Genomic DNA, 19,593 nt, shown 5'->3' on the forward strand with positions numbered 1-19,593 from the left:
ATATATATATATATATATATATATATATATATATATATATATATATATATATATATATATATATATATATATATATATATACCGGGTGTCCCACATTTTATGTGACAGGCAATATCTGGTTTGTTGAAGGAGATACACAAAAATGTTTCATACAAAAGTATTAGGAGTTCATGTGAGCTTTATTTTGATATAATTTTTAAATAAACAGGGTGTTTGGTGTAGGTGCTACTGTAACGGTCTAAATTTACTTGTAAATATTGTAGATATTGTTCGTTTATTTACTATGGAATCGACAGAATTGTCATTTATTGATGACGAACTTTTCGTCACAGCTAGGGACACATCTGGTTTGTCAGTGTGCCCAACCTACATTTTCAAAGAAGTTGTTACGTTTCAATTTAGCACTAGATCAAACTGCTCTTATGTGACCTTTCAAAACACTACCTTACCTTTTAAGATCTTTATTCAGAGGATATTAACAATGTAATTCAGTTACAAGTTCATTTTATTCATTTAACATCATAGTAATGGGAATCTTCCGTTCCATAGAAAACCATACCTGAAATGTATAAGAATAAACGTATGCTCCCTGACTAACTGCTTTGACCAGTACTTACGCATTCTCCTATTGCCAATCGACGTTGGAGATTCGAAATTCCTCGCTAGGTTGAAATAGTTGTTATTGTTTGTTTCTCAGTTTTCTTCACTATCATTTTTTTAGCCGTTGTCTGCCTTATTCCCTATACCTTTCCAAGAATATTTCTTGCCTAGATTGTTATTCATCACTTCCAGAAGGATTACTACATATTAGAGCCATATCGCCTGAAAAACAATATCAGTTAGCTCTGGTTTCTGAATACTATTTGATATTTTCGATAAATATTCTGCATAATATGAAGGTTCAAATATTCGTACTGAATGGGAAAGATGTGACGACTTACCTTATATGTTTCTATTCCATCGCATGGATAAGGATTGGTAAATAGTTGAAAATAGGTTGGAACAATATTTTTGGAAACATTTGTAAACAAGGTTAAGAGACAGCTGTTGGTTGACATCTGCCGAACTTTCGTAGTGTCGTTCCGTCGACTTACACCGAACTAGTTCTACAGTTGTTCACGGGTGAGGGATTGATCGGCTACTCAAGTTGTCAAGGGTTGTTTTAGGGTTGCATTGCTTTAAGAAGGAGTTTTGATGGGTCATGGACTTGTTGATGATGTCTCAAGTGGCTGTGGAGGAATTGATAGATTTATGGTGTTGTGCACAGCGCCCCCTTGGTGCTTGTAGTGTAGATTGGACGCACTGTGGCAACAACTGGTTAGCTGTCAGATGTGGCAGTCTCTTTGGTATTTGGAAGTTAGCCTTCGGTGAGCTTGGTTCGGAGTTCAAAGGGTACCATCAGACTGATTGTAGGATATATTTGGTTGTATTTGTGCCATCCTTCACGGGGATTATTTCTACAAGTCAGGATTGTATAGTGGAAGACTGATTGGTCATTTTGGTGTGGATATTTGCAGTCTGAAACTTAATCTCTTTTGAGGATTTGTGGTGGTTACCGAACTCGTGCCAGGTGGAAGGATTTCCGAAATTAGGTATGTCTGAATCACTGTCGCATCTCTCATGTGATCTTAGCTATGATATCACTTCTTCAATTCTACAACCTTCGTTTCTCGTCTCTAGATTCATAAGAAACAGAAGGCCCTCAGTCACTCATCAAGTCCCAGCAGGACTTCCGTGCAGAACACCGCACACGAAGAATCGTATAGAAAACCCCTTGGCCAGGGTAAGAATTTTACCATTAAATGTGTTTTAAATGATTTTAGTAATTTCTGGTTCCATCGTTATATCTCAACTGAATATTAGTATTGAAGAGAGGTTTCAACACTCATTCAATTTTCTTGATTTTTACGGGTCATATGGTTATACAGGGCACCCAAAAATATACTCTTGTTATCTTGCTACTTTGCTTAAATGAAAATATACCAGGGGTATTGATTAGTCAAATAGTCCTATTGAATGGGGGTTGAATCTCACCTTGTTTTTATCTGATTCTGATTGAGAATTTTTTTCCGTAGGGTTTTTCTTCCTGCTTTTTTTTTTTGTCTTCGTTAAGGGTTCCTGTTTTCCTTTTTTTTCTTCTTGGGTCTTATTTGATGATCCATTACTGGTCCAGCTTGTCGTGCCCTACAGGGTGATCTATCTTGGTGGTGCTACAGGGTGATCCATCTCCGCCGTACTACAGGGTGATCCATCTCAGCAGTACTACAGGGTGATCCACTTCCGTCGAACTACGGGGTAGCCTAACACCATATACCGGGTGGCCCAAAAGGAGCACGCAAGTTATAATTGATTTATTTGAAAATTTGTGCTATACTGAGTTATTTGAATAATTGTTGCCCTTTTGTTTATTGATACCTGTTGATATAGTGTTCGTTTATCGTTTATTGATCAAGAGATTGTTATTGATACCTGATTGATATAGATATTTGTGAAACGGAAATTGAGGTACATTCTTTCTTTCACGATTGCTGATTGACACCGATGCGCCTACGCCTGAGCTCACGCGACGCAAACGAGTTTGTCTTACCATCCGATACTAGTATTTACGATTTCACCTACTCAATTTTCGTGGTAGTTTTATTCGACGTATTGTAGTTTTTTTTGAGCGTCGTTACTACCGTAATTTATGGCTGATTGAATTCGTGGTTACATACACCGCGCTCGTGTATTGACATTTGAACATCGCGTAGTAGTGTGAATATTGCATTGTAGTCTTAGAAGCGTTGTTGGTTAATCCATGTAAGTTAGGATTACTGAATAAATCATATTGGGGATCTTTATCTTTTATTTCCAATATTAATTGGTAAGTTATTGATATTGTGAGTTACTTAGGGTATCTGGAGGATTAAATTTACCTGGCGCCCATTAAGATCTATTTGAAATTTGCTAAGTTGTTTAACCCACTCCCGTCTCCACTGTTTAGCTTAGCCGCGGATACCCATCTGTCTTATTTGTTACCGACAGATGATTTAGTCTCCTCTTGTGATTTGTGAGGTGACATTTTTGGCGCCCAACGTGGGGCCCTTAGAAGAAGGTTTTTTTTTTGCGTTTTGGCTTTAGTAGGTGACTTTTGGAAACGTTGGAAAAATATAAATATTTTTTTTTTAATTGATACCACTCTAGTAGAATAGCGTTATGGCAAGAAGACTGGTAATAAATCGTCTTGATAAAGACGAACTGACCTATGAATTAGCATATCGGGGCGTAGCAACTGGCACTTGTGAGGAAATGAGACATCGTTTGGTTCAAGTAATGCAGATGGAAAGGTACGGCGAGAGTCTTCGATATCCTTCATATCCATTCACTTTCGAGGAAGATGAGGCTGCAATCAGAGGGAAACTAGATGATATCAGAAGGCTGATTGATGACATAACCGATTCTGGAACGAGTAGCGGGGCAATGAAACTTCAGACCAAGCTAGCACATGTGTTGAATCGTATAGACAATATGGACCCAGATAAGGATAAGGACAAAGAAACCCGGAAATCCGAACTCCTGGGTTTGGCTCTGTCGTTGATGGACGAATTTTCACATAAAGTTGACAGCAGCAAGAGAAGTGATACGAAGCGTGTGCCGGTTGCACTAAATCAATTAGAAAGCAGATTGGGAGTGCAATCATTCCATGCTAACTTAGGAGCAGTTGCTCGATCGTCTCTGACGGAAGATCCAGTCTTTGACCCATGCTCAACCAGTAAAATGATTCCGCCTTATAAATGGAATCTGAAGAAGTTTTCTGGAGATGGTAAAGGAATGTCGGTGACAGCATTTTTCGAGGGAATAGAGGAGTTGAGACTAGCGCGACATGTCCCCAACGCTGTTTTGTTGGACTCAGGTGTGGACCTTTTTGCTGACAAGGCGTATCAATTTTATAAAGATTGTCGGAATCGAGTATCGACCTGGGAAGAACTAGTGGAAGAGTTTCGAGAAGAATATCTCCCTGCCAATCATTCTGACGCATTGTTCGAAGAATTGCAGAAAAGGACTCAACACCACTCAGAAACCATCGGAGTTTATCTTGCAGTGATGTCAAGCTACTTCAGCCGCCTAGGTTGCCCAATGACAGAGGAAGCTAAGCTGAACATAGTTATGAAGAATTTACATCCCTTTTACCAAGACAGATTACGTGGACCCTTACCCACAACCATTTCAGAACTTCGCTCGGTATGTCGAAGAATGGAAGCCAGAAGGGACATAATCAATAGCTACGTAGAACCATCAGCACGTCGTGGCAACGTGATAGAGAAGGATTTGGCTTTCGTAGAGGTCACCAAGGAATTGAATGCCTTAGAGATAGCAACGGCACGAATTCCGTCGAACAATCAGTCGAAGGAGATAGTATGTTTCCGATGCGATCAACCCGGACATCGTGCTATAGGATGTGCTCTACCGAAGCAACTGGAATGCTACAGATGTAAGAGAAAAGGGTATACCGTTCGTAATTGTCCAAACTGCTCCGTGTCGGGAAACGACAAGCGACGCCTTTGAATCGTCGAGGGGAAGGCGCTCGCAAATTGCACTCGGCGACTGCTATTCAACCTATCCTTGATTATATTCTGGATCACGCCGAAAACGATGAGAGACCCTACCTTAAAGTTGAAGTCTTGGGGCGTAGTTTACTGGGGTTATTAGACTCAGGTGCCTCAGCCACTATCTTGGGACACCCAGGTTGGCAAATCGTAAAAGATTTGGTACATTTGAATTCAGCAAAGAGAATTAGTTGCACTGTTGCCAATGGTCAAGTATGTGAAAGTATAGGAGAATGTGAAGTGCCATTTTGTTTAAGAGGCAAGCTGAAATTAATTCGAGTTTTAGTGGTTCCTGATGTCCCTCATCACTTAATTTTGGGAACGAATTTCTGGAGAGCAATGGGAGTGGTTCCGAATCTGAGGCACAACGAGTGGAAATTTTCTGAGGAAATTTGCTATCTGAACGCATTGTACCATCTTCGAGGACAAACAGTTTTATCACCATTGGAAGAGGCCCGGCTAAACGCTGTAGTAGAGAAGAACAAGGAGCTCATGGGGAATAATTTAGGCTGTACGAATCTAGCTGAACATGTCATCGTGACCAACTCACCACCCATCAAGCAGCGTTATTATCCAGTGTCGCCTATTATTCAACAACATATTGATCGAGAACTAACAGAGATGTTGAAGAACGATATTTTCGAGAAGTCGAATAGTGGCTGGTCGTCACCGGTTCTTCTCGTTAAGAAGAAAGATGGGAGCTACCGCTTTTGCGTTGATTACAGAAAACTAAATTCGGTAACGGAACGAGACAGCTACCCTCTCCCATATGTTTCCCACACGCTCGATAAATTGAAAAATGCACATTATTTATCCTCTCTTGATATCAAGTCTGCGTATTGGCAAGTTCCTGTGGCGGAAAAGTCGAGACCGTATACAGCGTTTACCGTTCCTGGGCGTGGTTTGTTCCAATTTAAAAGGATGCCGTTCGGATTACATAATTCACCAGCCACGTGGCAGAGGTTGATCGATACCGTCCTAGGACCTGAACTAGAACCACACGTCTTCGTCTATTTGGATGATGTAGTGATCGTTACCCAAACTCTGGAGAAACATCTGACAATTCTTGATGAAGTTTTCCGCAGATTGAGAGAAGCAAATCTCACTGTTAGCTTCGAAAAGTGTCAATTTTGTAGGCCAGAAATGAAGTATTTGGGATACGTTGTAGATAGAAATGGGTTGCATGTCGACCCCGATAAAGTCAAGGCTATGTTGCAGCTTCCTAGACCAGAATCGGTAAAAGATGTCAGGAGACTGGTGGGTACTTTTTCCTGGTACAGGAGATTCATACCTGAGTTTGCATCCATCGTTTCTCCACTCACATCGCTGCTGAAAAAGGGTAGAAAGTTTGATTGGACCGAAACTTGCGATATCGCTTTTCAGAAGATGAAGGAACGTCTTATATCAGCACCAGTCTTGAGCTGTCCGGATTATTCCCTCCCATTTGTTCTGCAAACAGACGCCTCGGCATTTGGAATTGGCGCTGTTCTCACTCAGACTCGCGAGGATGAGGACGTAGTAATTTGCTATTTGAGTAGATCATTGACGAAACAAGAGCGCAATTTTTCTACTACAGAAAGGGAATGCTTGGCCGTGCTGTGGGCGATTGAAAAACTGCGACCTTATTTAGAAGCTATTCCGTTCACCGTAATAACCGATCACTATTCCTTGGTCTGGTTACAGAATTTGAAAGATCCATCAGGACGACTGGCAAGATGGGCAGTCCGCATGCAGCAATATGACTTCAAAATTGTTCACAGGAAAGGGAAGGATCACATCGTTCCTGACACCCTTTCTCGATCGGTCCCAGTCATTGATGCCATCAACCAGCAGATGAAAGAAGAGATTTTGGACAAGTGGTACCTGCGCGTGAAAGATCGAGTGAGTTTACAACCCGAAAAATACCCCAATTGGAGATTCTCTCAGGGATCACTCTACAAGTACGTCAAACCGTGTTACGTGGAATTAGAAGACCAAACCGACGTTTGGAAGTTAGTTGTACCAAAAGCGGATCGGAAGAAAATTCTTATTGAAGCTCATGCAGACCCGACCTCAGGACATCAAGGAATATTCAAAACCTACCATCGTATCAGGGAAAGGCATTATTGGCCAAAGATGAAATCTGACGTGTCGAAGTTTGTTCGAAATTGTTCCACTTGTTCCGCCTATAAACCCGACCTCAGAGGACCAAATGGACTAATGACTCCACAACCGAAAGTGACCCGGCCATGGGAAATGATCGCCAGTGATATCATGGGACCCTTACCTAGATCTACAAAAGGCAATAAATTTATCTTAGTCGTAACAGATTACTTTAGCAAGTTTTCATTAGTCTTTCCGCTAAGATCGTCAACAGCAGAAATCATCATAAGGAAGATCGAAGAGGAAGTTTTTCTGGTATATGGAGTTCCCCGAATTCTTTTGTGCGATAATGGGCCGCAATACCGATCTCGACAGATGAGAAAACTCGTGGAAGAATATAAGGTGAAAATTAGGTATAATGCCCATTATCATCCTCAGGCAAACCCGACTGAACGAGTGAACAGAACATTGAAGTCAATGTTGGCTATGTATGTGTCCGATAATCACAGGACCTGGGATTTCAACTTACCCAAGCTATCATGCGCCTTGAGAACGGCTCGACATGAGACGACTAACCACACTCCATATTTCGTGAATTTCGGCCGCTCAATGGTTTTGTGCGGAGAGGAGATCTCTCGGAGGAAAAATCTATTGGTTGATAGTGAACCTGCTGAAGATTCGAGGCCTGAAGGATTTAGAAAACTCTTTGAGGAGATAAGGAAAAGGTTAGATGTGGCTGCTCGAAAGAATGAAAAAACTTATAACCTTCGAAGAAGGAGTGAAGAATTTTGGCCAAATCAACCCGTTTGGAGGAAGAATTTTGTGGTATCAGAGGCGGACAAATATTTTAGTGCTAAGCTAGCGCCAAGATTTGTCGGGCCTTTTTATATTAAAAAAAGGGTATCCCCGTGGACATATGAATTAAGAGATGAAGACGGTAATTATAAGGGGATATGGAATGCGAAAGACCTAAAGTCAGCTAGCGCTGATGAAAATTTACGCTAGTAAATTTTCTTGAGGCAAGGGGGGAATTGTAACGGTCTAAATTTACTTGTAAATATTGTAGATATTGTTCGTTTATTTACTATGGAATCGACAGAATTGTCATTTATTGATGACGAACTTTTCGTCACAGCTAGGGACACATCTGGTTTGTCAGTGTGCCCAACCTACATTTTCAAAGAAGTTGTTACGTTTCAATTTAGCACTAGATCAAACTGCTCTTATGTGACCTTTCAAAACACTACCTTACCTTTTAAGATCTTTATTCAGAGGATATTAACAATGTAATTCAGTTACAAGTTCATTTTATTCATTTAACATCATAGTAATGGGAATCTTCCGTTCCATAGAAAACCATACCTGAAATGTATAAGAATAAACGTATGCTCCCTGACTAACTGCTTTGACCAGTACTTACGCATTCTCCTATTGCCAATCGACGTTGGAGATTCGAAATTCCTCGCTAGGTTGAAATAGTTGTTATTGTTTGTTTCTCAGTTTTCTTCACTATCATTTTTTTAGCCGTTGTCTGCCTTATTCCCTATACCTTTCCAAGAATATTTCTTGCCTAGATTGTTATTCATCACTTCCAGAAGGATTACTACATATTAGAGCCATATCGCCTGAAAAACAATATCAGTTAGCTCTGGTTTCTGAATACTATTTGATATTTTCGATAAATATTCTGCATAATATGAAGGTTCAAATATTCGTACTGAATGGGAAAGATGTGACGACTTACCTTATATGTTTCTATTCCATCGCATGGATAAGGATTGGTAAATAGTTGAAAATAGGTTGGAACAATATTTTTGGAAACATTTGTAAACAAGGTTAAGAGACAGCTGTTGGTTGACATCTGCCGAACTTTCGTAGTGTCGTTCCGTCGACTTACACCGAACTAGTTCTACAGTTGTTCACGGGTGAGGGATTGATCGGCTACTCAAGTTGTCAAGGGTTGTTTTAGGGTTGCATTGCTTTAAGAAGGAGTTTTGATGGGTCATGGACTTGTTGATGATGTCTCAAGTGGCTGTGGAGGAATTGATAGATTTATGGTGTTGTGCACAGCGCCCCCTTGGTGCTTGTAGTGTAGATTGGACGCACTGTGGCAACAACTGGTTAGCTGTCAGATGTGGCAGTCTCTTTGGTATTTGGAAGTTAGCCTTCGGTGAGCTTGGTTCGGAGTTCAAAGGGTACCATCAGACTGATTGTAGGATATATTTGGTTGTATTTGTGCCATCCTTCACGGGGATTATTTCTACAAGTCAGGATTGTATAGTGGAAGACTGATTGGTCATTTTGGTGTGGATATTTGCAGTCTGAAACTTAATCTCTTTTGAGGATTTGTGGTGGTTACCGAACTCGTGCCAGGTGGAAGGATTTCCGAAATTAGGTATGTCTGAATCACTGTCGCATCTCTCATGTGATCTTAGCTATGATATCACTTCTTCAATTCTACAACCTTCGTTTCTCGTCTCTAGATTCATAAGAAACAGAAGGCCCTCAGTCACTCATCAAGTCCCAGCAGGACTTCCGTGCAGAACACCGCACACGAAGAATCGTATAGAAAACCCCTTGGCCAGGGTAAGAATTTTACCATTAAATGTGTTTTAACTGATTTTAGTAATTTCTGGTTCCATCGTTATATCTCAACTGAATATTAGTATTGAAGAGAGGTTTCAACACTCATTCAATTTTCTTGATTTTTACGGGTCATATGGTTATACAGGGCACCCAAAAATATACTCTTGTTATCTTGCTACTTTGCTTAAATGTTTTCCTTTTTTTTCTTCTTGGGTCTTATTTGATGATCCATTACTGGTCCAGCTTGTCGTGCCCTACAGGGTGATCTATCTTGGTGGTGCTACAGGGTGATCCATCTCCGCCGTACTACAGGGTGATCCATCTCAGCAGTACTACAGGGTGATCCACTTCCGTCGAACTACGGGGTAGCCTAACACCATATACCGGGTGGCCTAAAAGGAGCACGCAAGTTATAATTGATTTATTTGAAAATTTGTGCTATACTGAGTTATTTGAATAATTGTTGCCCTTTTGTTTATTGATACCTGTTGATATAGTGTTCGTTTATCGTTTATTGATCAAGAGATTGTTATTGATACCTGATTGATATAGATATTTGTGAAACGGAAATTGAGGTACATTCTTTCTTTCACGATTGCTGATTGACACCGATGCGCCTACGCCTGAGCTCACGCGACGCAAACGAGTTTGTCTTACCATCCGATACTAGTATTTACGATTTCACCTACTCAATTTTCGTGGTAGTTTTATTCGACGTATTGTAGTTTTTTTTGAGCGTCGTTACTACCGTAATTTATGGCTGATTGAATTCGTGGTTACATACACCGCGCTCGTGTATTGACATTTGAACATCGCGTAGTAGTGTGAATATTGCATTGTAGTCTTAGAAGCGTTGTTGGTTAATCCATGTAAGTTAGGATTACTGAATAAATCATATTGGGGATCTTTATCTTTTATTTCCAATATTAATTGGTAAGTTATTGATATTGTGAGTTACTTAGGGTATCTGGAGGATTAAATTTACCTGGCGCCCATTAAGATCTATTTGAAATTTGCTAAGTTGTTTAACCCACTCCCGTCTCCACTGTTTAGCTTAGCCGCGGATACCCATCTGTCTTATTTGTTACCGACAGATGATTTAGTCTCCTCTTGTGATTTGTGAGGTGACCAAAATTCCATTTTTTAAAATAGAACGCTCTGTATATCATTACATATTCAGATGCTACGTTAAATTCTGATATCATTTCATGTTTGGTTTTTGAAATTCGGTTACGGCGTTGTTGAGTTATTGCACTTTTCCTTTAATATAAAGTTTCAAAAAAACTTATTTACTCGTACACGAATCCAGTCTATATCTTTTATCAAAGTGAACTAGACTACTACTGAATACAAACCATTATTCTCACCTCTACGATACGATATCGATATCAGTTGAATATAATATTGAAATTTTTGAGAATGTGACTAACTTGAGGGTGAATTGCTTTATATTGCACAATTTCATCAAATAGCTTATGCTTGTTGATGCTATAGTAACAAATGTTGTTGAATTGTATCTACTTGTCAGTTCGATTCAGTGATTCTTTGCAAAACAGTAACTGTGTTCTTTGTGCGAAAACTCCAGTATGCCATTCGCGTTTAGTCCAAGTGATTGCATTGATATGTTATTAATTTTTGGGGAATGTCAGAAAAACTGTCGTCAAGCACAACGTCTATACCAAGAACGTTTTCCAGACAGACCCATTCCGTCACGAATTACTTTTTCGAGAGTTGTAGAAAAATTGCGAACTAGGTCATTTCCTTCTACTATGAAGCATCGTCATACGATCATACGAGATCTGTTAGAACTGAAGGTTTAGAGATCAATGTGTTGGCTTATATTATTATTCATCCACATGTTTCTATCCGTGGAGCGATGAATCGCGATTCCACAATAATGGAGTTGTGAATCGACATAACAGTCACTATTGGTCTCAAGAAAATCCCCACTGGGTCCGCGAAAGTAATTTTCAAACTACTTGGGATATTAATGTTTGGTGTGGATTGTTCAATGGCCGCATCATAGGACCTTACTTTTTCAATGAAAATCTCAATGGATTGCGATATTTACATTTTCTAGAAAATGATTTGATTCAGTTGATGGAAGATATTCCCATAGCAGAACGACAAGGAATTTGGTGGCAACAAGATGGTGCTCCTCCTCACAATTCACAGGTTGTTACTGAATATCTGGATAGAACGTACCCAAATAGATAGATTGGTAATAAGGGTCCAATTCGGTGGCCGGCTCGTTCCCCAGACTTATCACCGCTTGATTTTTTCCTATGGGGTTATTTAAAAGATATTGTTTTCACTACTCCCCCTTTGAATGTGGATGATCTGAAAATGAAAATTCGACTAGCGTGCAGTGATATTACGCCTGATATTATAAGAGCGACTTGTACGAGAGAAGTGATTCGACGTTTCGAAGCCTGTATAATATCTAATGGGCATCACTTTGAACAATTTTTATGACTTATTTCTAGGTACCTACCATTCTTATGAAATGATTTATCAAGTTATATTATTTACATTGTTATTAATTAAAGATTTGTTTTCGAATACACCTCATTCAATTTCGCAATTGTTTCATATTCAAAATGATTCCTGACTGAATTCCACAACTCAAAATTGAAACCATTACTTCGAACACCCAAAATTTCGACTAATTTTCATGTGATCTGATGCAGAGAGAATAATTGTATGAGATATTTAAAAAAATAATAGTCGTTCTCAAGACTTTACATTTTAAGCAATAACTCAACAACGCCGTAACCGAATTTCAAAAACCAAACATGAAATGATATCAGAATTTAACTTAGCATCTGAATATGTAATGATATACAGGGCGTTCTGTTTTAAAAAATGGAATTTTGGTCTGTAGCACCTACACCAATCACCCTGTATATTTAAAAATTATATCAAAGTATAGCTCTCATGAACTCCTAAAACTTTTGTATGAAACATTTTTGTGTATCTCCTTCAACAAACCAGATATTGCCTGTCACATAAAATGTGGGACACCCGGTATATATATATTGAAAGGTCAAATTTAGTTGACTGGTTATTATATAACTATAAATTATTTTTGACTTGGGTATTTCAGTCAATATCTGCGGGCTATGGAAACACTATTTTTTGTTATTCAAGCTTTCGGAAAGTATATTTTTCTCCTTTATCAAGAATATCTACAAAATAAAGATCATGTATTGCTGTATAATGTTCACATGATCTTTATTTTGTAAATATACTTTCCGAAAGCTATGTATATATATATATGGAATTATTTTCTGCAAAAAAATTGAGAAGAGTCAGAGAATGTGAATTATGAATTTCAATCATTCAATCAACACTATAAATGGTCCACAGATATTCTGAGATATATATATATATATATATATATATATATATATATATTGTTTATTTGTGAAAAATCCTCACACTTATATGGGCGTGCTCAGTTCAATAACCATAGAATAAATTAAGTTTAAAATGCTTTAATATAACATAAAATACTACATCAGAACCATAAATAAACAAGTATCTCTCATATAAAACAATAAATACAAACAACACAAACATATCATATTAAAATTAATTTTAAAACAACTATTGTCTTTGCATCTCTGTCGTCTCCTTGCTCTCTTTCTGTTTTGCTTTCACTAGCCAAAGTTTAATGCTTGCTTCAATATCACTAGCAGCAGCTTTTTGGTGATTATACATCACAGCACCTTGAAAAAAATAATAACTATATAAGAGTATCAAGTAGGTGTTTACACTAAAATATTCCAAGTGATTAAACCACAATCAAAAGTCAAAAGTATTCATAGACTGAACATGCACATGCATATTTTTGTAATATCTTACTGAGAATAAAAACACATTTTCAATACTGTCAATCAAAATCCTGCTTATTAAAATTAGTAAAATTTATCCTCACCACTATTTCTGGTGAAGCTGTTTCCAGATGCCGTTTTGGAGTTTTCATTACTGGAACTGGATTGAGCTGGAAGAAAATGTACCATGATTAGAATAAAAACTAGTTATTTATGTTTTCGAAACCATGTATGAATAGTTTGCGTTTTGACAAAGATAAGGAGCAAACAACTAAAAATGCTTATGAATGTTGAATGCTAGTAAAAATAGATTTTTCTGGTGAACTAGTTTAAAAATAGTTACCTGGTAACAATGGCTGCTGTTCCTCACTGTGATTGTGAGAATCTGAAAAACACACCTGTGACAAAATTATTCACTAAGATGAATTAGCCACTTCCATTTCATCACTGATCTGTTGAACAAAACTTAAACATAACAGGATTTGTTCACGAATCAAGTTGGTGTGTACAAATTCGAGTTCAGAATTTGTACTTCTACAATACATTTCCCATCATGAAGGTGAACAAAGGAATCATAATTTTTTAATCACCAATGTTCAGTGATCAATGTTGAAATAAAAGAACTTGTATTTCTTACCATATTACCTATAAAGTGGCGTTTCTTATTAGTCATATTTTTCTGACGAAGAAGTGTCCTCATTATCTTGACTGTCCGATAATAAGTGTTCATTCTCAAAATAGAGATCCGATGTGGTTTCTGCATTAATAGCTTTCATTCTAGCTGTAGGCAAATCTCCTAGTATAAAACAAAGATATGATGCAAGAGAAGTGAAGGCAGAAAATAAAGCTCATATCCGTTTGGGTTTTCACCTTTTTGTAACAATTGGAAGAGAATTTCCTCGACATGATGAGTATGTTTATTCATCAATATATAGCATGGCACTTCCCCAAAGAACCCATGCAATTCAAAAGTTGAGAATTCATTACTATTATACCTATAACAATAATAATCAAAATTTAGAGCCTAAACACAACAGAAAGCTCAAAAGAACACCTGAATAAACTAACCTATATTTCAAAGAAAACAACTTTCTGTATATAAATGTACTAATTAAAATAACTCACCAATAATATTTATATTTTTGTATAACTAATTCACACAAAATAATTTCAATACTTATCGAATTATTCAGAAAATAAGAGTTCAAAAATAATCACAGAAAAACAGCGTTGACAAAGGCGATAAACCAACAAGAACAAAATTCAAAACACCAAACAAATGTTTTAGGTTAAGGTACGATTTTCCAAACAAAGAAAAATGAGTTGTCAGCGAGAAAGTTCTAGTAAGTGAAACGGTGCGTGTGACGAACGTTTGATTGTGACAAGGATATAGACCGGTTCTTTTGATACATTTATTGAAAAACGGACCCTAAAGTCGTTCTAGTCAAAAGTTATTAATGACATAGAACGTGAAACGAGCGAGTTTAATTTTTCTTTGAAATATAAGCACAACCAAAAATATTCTGATAGCATAAACCTACAGGGAAAACTTATGCATATAAATTTTCCATTTTTTGCTTGGTAATATATTGAGAATGTTTTTATGAAAAAGTTCTCAGAAAATTACCTTGGTATGTTCTGAGAATGTAATATGAATATATTCTCAGAATGTTCATGAGGAACATTCTATAAACTTTCAGAGTAGTTTTGAGAATGTTCTATGAATATTCCGAAGAATATTCTACAATGTGACGATTTAACAGCCTGTGAGAATATTCTGAGAATATTCGTGCTATCTGGGTAACATCATTGACTGTGTAACGCTCTCAGTTGCGTGAAGATGGTACGGAAGAGATATCGGAAGCTAGCTTCGTGAGTTTTGAGTTACCCAAGGCACCAATACATCTGGCAGCTCCAGTGAAGAAATGCCAATCCGAGAGTCTGTGTGAAATAGACCGAGTCTGTAGCCAAAGTTCGGAGTTCACTTGACTTTGCTGGGAATTCAACCTGTTTACCACCAGCAAATATATTTCACCATTTTACGAAAATAAGGGAAAAAATCGGTTTCAACTTTCTATTTCAAACCAAATCAATTCTACTATATGATCACTAACTAATTACAGGGACGAAGGGACGTGCAACGACGACGTGAGTATATAAACAAAACGCAAAGGGTATAATAAGCTGAGCGGTACCAGGAAACGATCAATGAAGCAAATGGGTATAAGAAGCTCTGTGCAATTCACCTCAAAATAAATGCCTGTCCCTCACTTACTCGAGCTATATTTTTCAACCCCAAGTCGCCGGGAGCGGCGACTCTAGCTGACAAAGGTACCGGAAACGAGAAAAGGATAGCCCAAATCGCTAATACTACAAATGTCCGGAAACGGGAAGAGTATCTTCAGACAGATGATCCAAATGACGAATACCACAAAAGATCAGGAATCGTAAGTTATGGTTCGGGAAGAAGTGGCGAATACCACAAAGAATCGGATGCGCGGAAGCGCGTGTAGACAAGGTAACCCAAGCGGCGATAATCACAAAAGGCTGAAAAAGCGGAGAACAGTTTCGAACGGATTATCCATCCTCTAAGTTCAATCGGCCGTTCTCGATGGGCCTCGGTTGGCTTTGAAACGTAGTAATTTTCATGTTTCAGCAGTGGTGCGGTTCGTCAGGCATTCTTGTATTCTGAAACCAATTTGGCATCGAATAATTCTTTCACAACTTCTACCTTTCACACACTGAAAGATTTACTTTTCTCAATGCTTTTAATAAAAAAGGTGAATGCAGGTTACAATTGACTAAACTGAAATGAATGATATAATTTCCAACCTATATTTACAATCAATACAATTCAAATAATATAATATCTCTTTGAGATAATCTACGATATGAAAGAAAATTTACGACAGAAAGTCAGTCATCATGGATATGTTCTGGTAGATGTTGGAGTTGCAACTTGTATAACTGCAGGCTGCAGGGTAGGACTTACCAACATAAATTCGTTTCCCTGTTGCTGGCTTAACGTGGTGACTCGGGTGGGCTCTGTTATCCAGAGGCATATCGAATCGCACCTCACTACACACATTCACTATTTTCAGCTCTGATGACGTGATGTACGTCATCGCTATACTATCGCGGGGTTGCCAGATATCATTATATTTGATAATGGGATAAAACTCAAAACCGGTCGTAAACATAAGACAAACTAGACAAAAAAGTTCAATTAAATACAGGTCGTATTTAAAAAATCATAACATTGATATGTCACATTCATGAGGTTTTCATCCTTTGAGGAAGGGGACTAATAAATGTGCTGAGTTCCTGGCATTCTCTTGAATATTTTCCAGTAATAACGATATTTTTATACCAAGAATTATACTATTTGAAAAGCCAGACATGAGATATAAAAACTGATGAACTATTCGTAGACAAATACGTTTTATACATAAAAACAGTTACTCCGTTAGTTATCGATAAAGGTTAAAAAATTCAAAAAAGTCTGTGTTTTCTGCACGATATGATTAACTCATTCGGATAGTATATCATTGGTCAAGAAAAGAAATACTAATTTTGAATCATGGCTTCCACAATGTGTCACACACTAATTCACAGAAGATGTCATTTGTGAAATGAATCCATCCAAAGCCAAATTTATTTCTACACATTTTTCGTGAAGTGCGTAATCTGAAATAGGCGATCAAAGAATGACGCATCCTCTTGATGCCCTCCCGGCCCAGCATTGGTGTTATTTCCATGTCTTATTCGGGAGAATAAATGACACAAATGACCACATCCTACGGTGTTGAATTGTTGCTGACGGTCGCAGTCATATATGATATAAATAGATTTCAATCTTTTAGAAAAATAGCGGATCACTTATTTTGTACGAGGTGAGTATGAACTTGGTGTGGCACAATGTCATAATCATTCATTTGTATGGAACTGAAAATTTTGAAAAAATGCGAACTGATGATGGAAGCAGACTTCGAGCCTTTTCTTTTCTAACATATACCAAGCGCAGAATATGGTAGGAAAATATCAATTGATATCATGATATTTCAACTCACATAATGAATTAGAGCATGTGGGAGAGGGATAATGTGTAGTTTTCAATGATGACATTGTGAATAATTCAAATATTAAATCATCTAAAGAAACAAATCGTTCAGGCCAGTCTGAATTTTCTACACTGTAGGTCTGCAAGTGTGTTCCAATAATTGAAAATCTATTGCGGAAGTTGTATCGCCAACAGCATATGCAGGAATAACTTCAGTGATAAGAATCCTGCACTGACACCTGTCGGGTATAATCCAATACCCTTCGTGGTATTAGCCAGGAGAGTAGTTGTTTTCTGATAGATTTCAGTCCATGAACCTACAGTGTAGGTAATTGAGACAGCCCTGTACGAAATGTTCCTTTATATGATTTGATTCATAGCCAGTCTTCAAGTATGCCCACTGACTATAAGTGAAAAATAATTCATAATATGTTGTATAATCTGAAAAAGTGTGAAAATTATTATGGGGAACTTTAAACTGGTGTGGAAAGAGAGAACTTTTTAGTTCATCACGATAAGTAACTGTACTTTTCACAAAGAAAAATGTTCTATCTATCAGTAAATTGTATACGACAATTTACTTCTATCAGCTAGCTATCAGAAAAATAGCTGAGGAATAATACAATACTAATCTTAACGTTTCGAAGGCCAAAATCTGCCTTCAGAAATATATGTTATTAATTGTTATTAATTGACTACTTAAACTTTCGATGTAATACACAGTGCTTCCCGATATCAGGCTGTTGCCATTTCGCCATCATCCAAAATTTTCTTCAAGACGGGTAGCCAAGTACGATCTATTTCTATGAAGCCGTTCGAAATTTCGAAATATAATTCTCTCCAGATATGACAATACACGCTGTTTCTTTTAGTTTATGTGTCTTAGAGTGGGGTATATTGGCAATCATTCTCGTCCTGTTCCATTCAACTCGATGTTCAGCGTCTGATATTGAAATGTGTTCTGCCAATTTAGATCCTGTCAATTGTCTATTATTATGTTACCTCGATGTTCATTCTCACGCACTTTCAATGGTCTGGAAGATTCACAATATAACTTTTACCACAAGAACAAGGTATCCCATAAATGTAATTTTTTGTTTTTTTTTTGTGTCGTTTGGTTTTGTATGCGTGAGTATAGTCTCAGTATATTTTTTGTTTTGAAAGAAGTTCTGATATCATACCTATTCCCAATTCCTCTTATCTTTTCACATAGTCCTGGAATGTGAGGTATAACGTAAGTTGTGAAAGGTGTCAGTGGATGTTGAGTCGATAATTATTGAATTGAATGTTGTTGAATTTGTGGAAGTGTTTGAAGGATTGTTCGGTTTCTAATTGACTCTTTATTTTATATTGCATTTATCGTTGAATTTATGAACGAATCTGGATGAGCGTTATCGTTCAGAACAGAAAAATAATATTTTTTTATTGAAATTTTTAGATAAATTGTATATCTGTTGTAAAGACAAAAACACTCGCATGATGATTTGATGTGTACTGAGGATAGCTATTTGTATGTTTTCTTCCGGTAAACATTTGTATCAAATTGATCTGATGACCTCTCCAACATTACATCAAGGAAATGAAATCGACCGTCTAGTTCAATCTCTATTGTGCACTCTATTGTCCGTTTCCGCTTGTTGATATGATTGAAGAAAGTATTCAGATATCGTCAACATATATCCACCAAACTTTGGGACCGTTCAGTTAAGTCTCAACAAAAGATTTTTCAAAATGCACCATATCTATGTCACTCAAGATAGGAGATGAAGGTGAACCCATAGCCATGCCAAATTCTTGTTGGTAGAATTTGAAAAAGTTCCCCTTTATCTTCCATCCTAAATAACATATATATGGAGCATTTTGAAGAATCTTTCGTTGAGATTCACCAGAACGGTGTTGAAAAAAACACATACAAATAGATATCTTCTCCAAACATCAAATCATCATGCGAGTATTTTTTTTACAACAGAGCCAATTCAATGAAATTCAATTGAGAATTTCAGTAAAGAAATATCATTGAAAAAATCTGTTCTGAAAGATAACGCTTATCCAAATTCGTTCATGAATTTTACGATAAATGCATGATAAAATAAAGAGTCAATTAAAAACCAAACGACCCTACAAACAACTTCACATCCACCGACACCTTCCACAACTAACGTTTTACCTTACATTACAGGCTATCGCAAAGATAAAACAAATCGGAAATAGGTATGATGTTAAAACTTATATAATTGAATAGAACTGGCCGATATTTGATGAAGATCCATATCGAAAAAACTAATTAATACACTTTATTGTATGATTTTCACTATAAAGGGATTTACAAAAACCGTGACATAGTCAGTTCATGCTTGCGGAAGCTATGGTATAGCGAAACACGTGTATTTATAGTGAAAATCATACAGTAAAGTATATTAATTAGTTCTTTTTCAATTAAAAC

The 19,593-nt window shown here is 37.3% G+C and overlaps 1 protein-coding gene and 1 long non-coding RNA gene across 2 annotated transcripts; one reads left to right on the forward strand and one right to left on the reverse strand.

Annotated features, from left to right (window-relative positions):
- Positions 1 to 445: 445 nt before the first annotated feature.
- Positions 446 to 935, reverse strand: LOC141487353 (uncharacterized). The gene is made up of 2 exons (XR_012468349.1): positions 618 to 935; positions 446 to 559 (listed from the first exon to the last, which is right to left on the reverse strand). It is a non-coding gene; the product is annotated as an uncharacterized lncRNA (long non-coding RNA).
- A 39-nt stretch (positions 936 to 974) lies between these two features.
- On the forward strand, positions 975 to 4,545 carry LOC141487351 (uncharacterized). The gene is made up of 2 exons (XM_074186303.1): positions 975 to 1,592; positions 1,681 to 4,545. Exon 2 carries the CDS (start codon positions 3,196 to 3,198, stop codon positions 4,543 to 4,545), a length of 1,350 nt encoding a protein of 449 aa, XP_074042404.1. The 5' UTR covers positions 975 to 1,592; positions 1,681 to 3,195.
- Positions 4,546 to 19,593: the final 15,048 nt, after the last annotated feature.

Source organism: Leptinotarsa decemlineata, unplaced genomic scaffold (assembly GCF_025532065.1).
Source record: "Leptinotarsa decemlineata unplaced genomic scaffold, Ldec_3_MD MMD2_P_RNA_scaffold_2, whole genome shotgun sequence".
Classification (NCBI taxonomy): domain Eukaryota; kingdom Metazoa; phylum Arthropoda; class Insecta; order Coleoptera; family Chrysomelidae; genus Leptinotarsa; species Leptinotarsa decemlineata.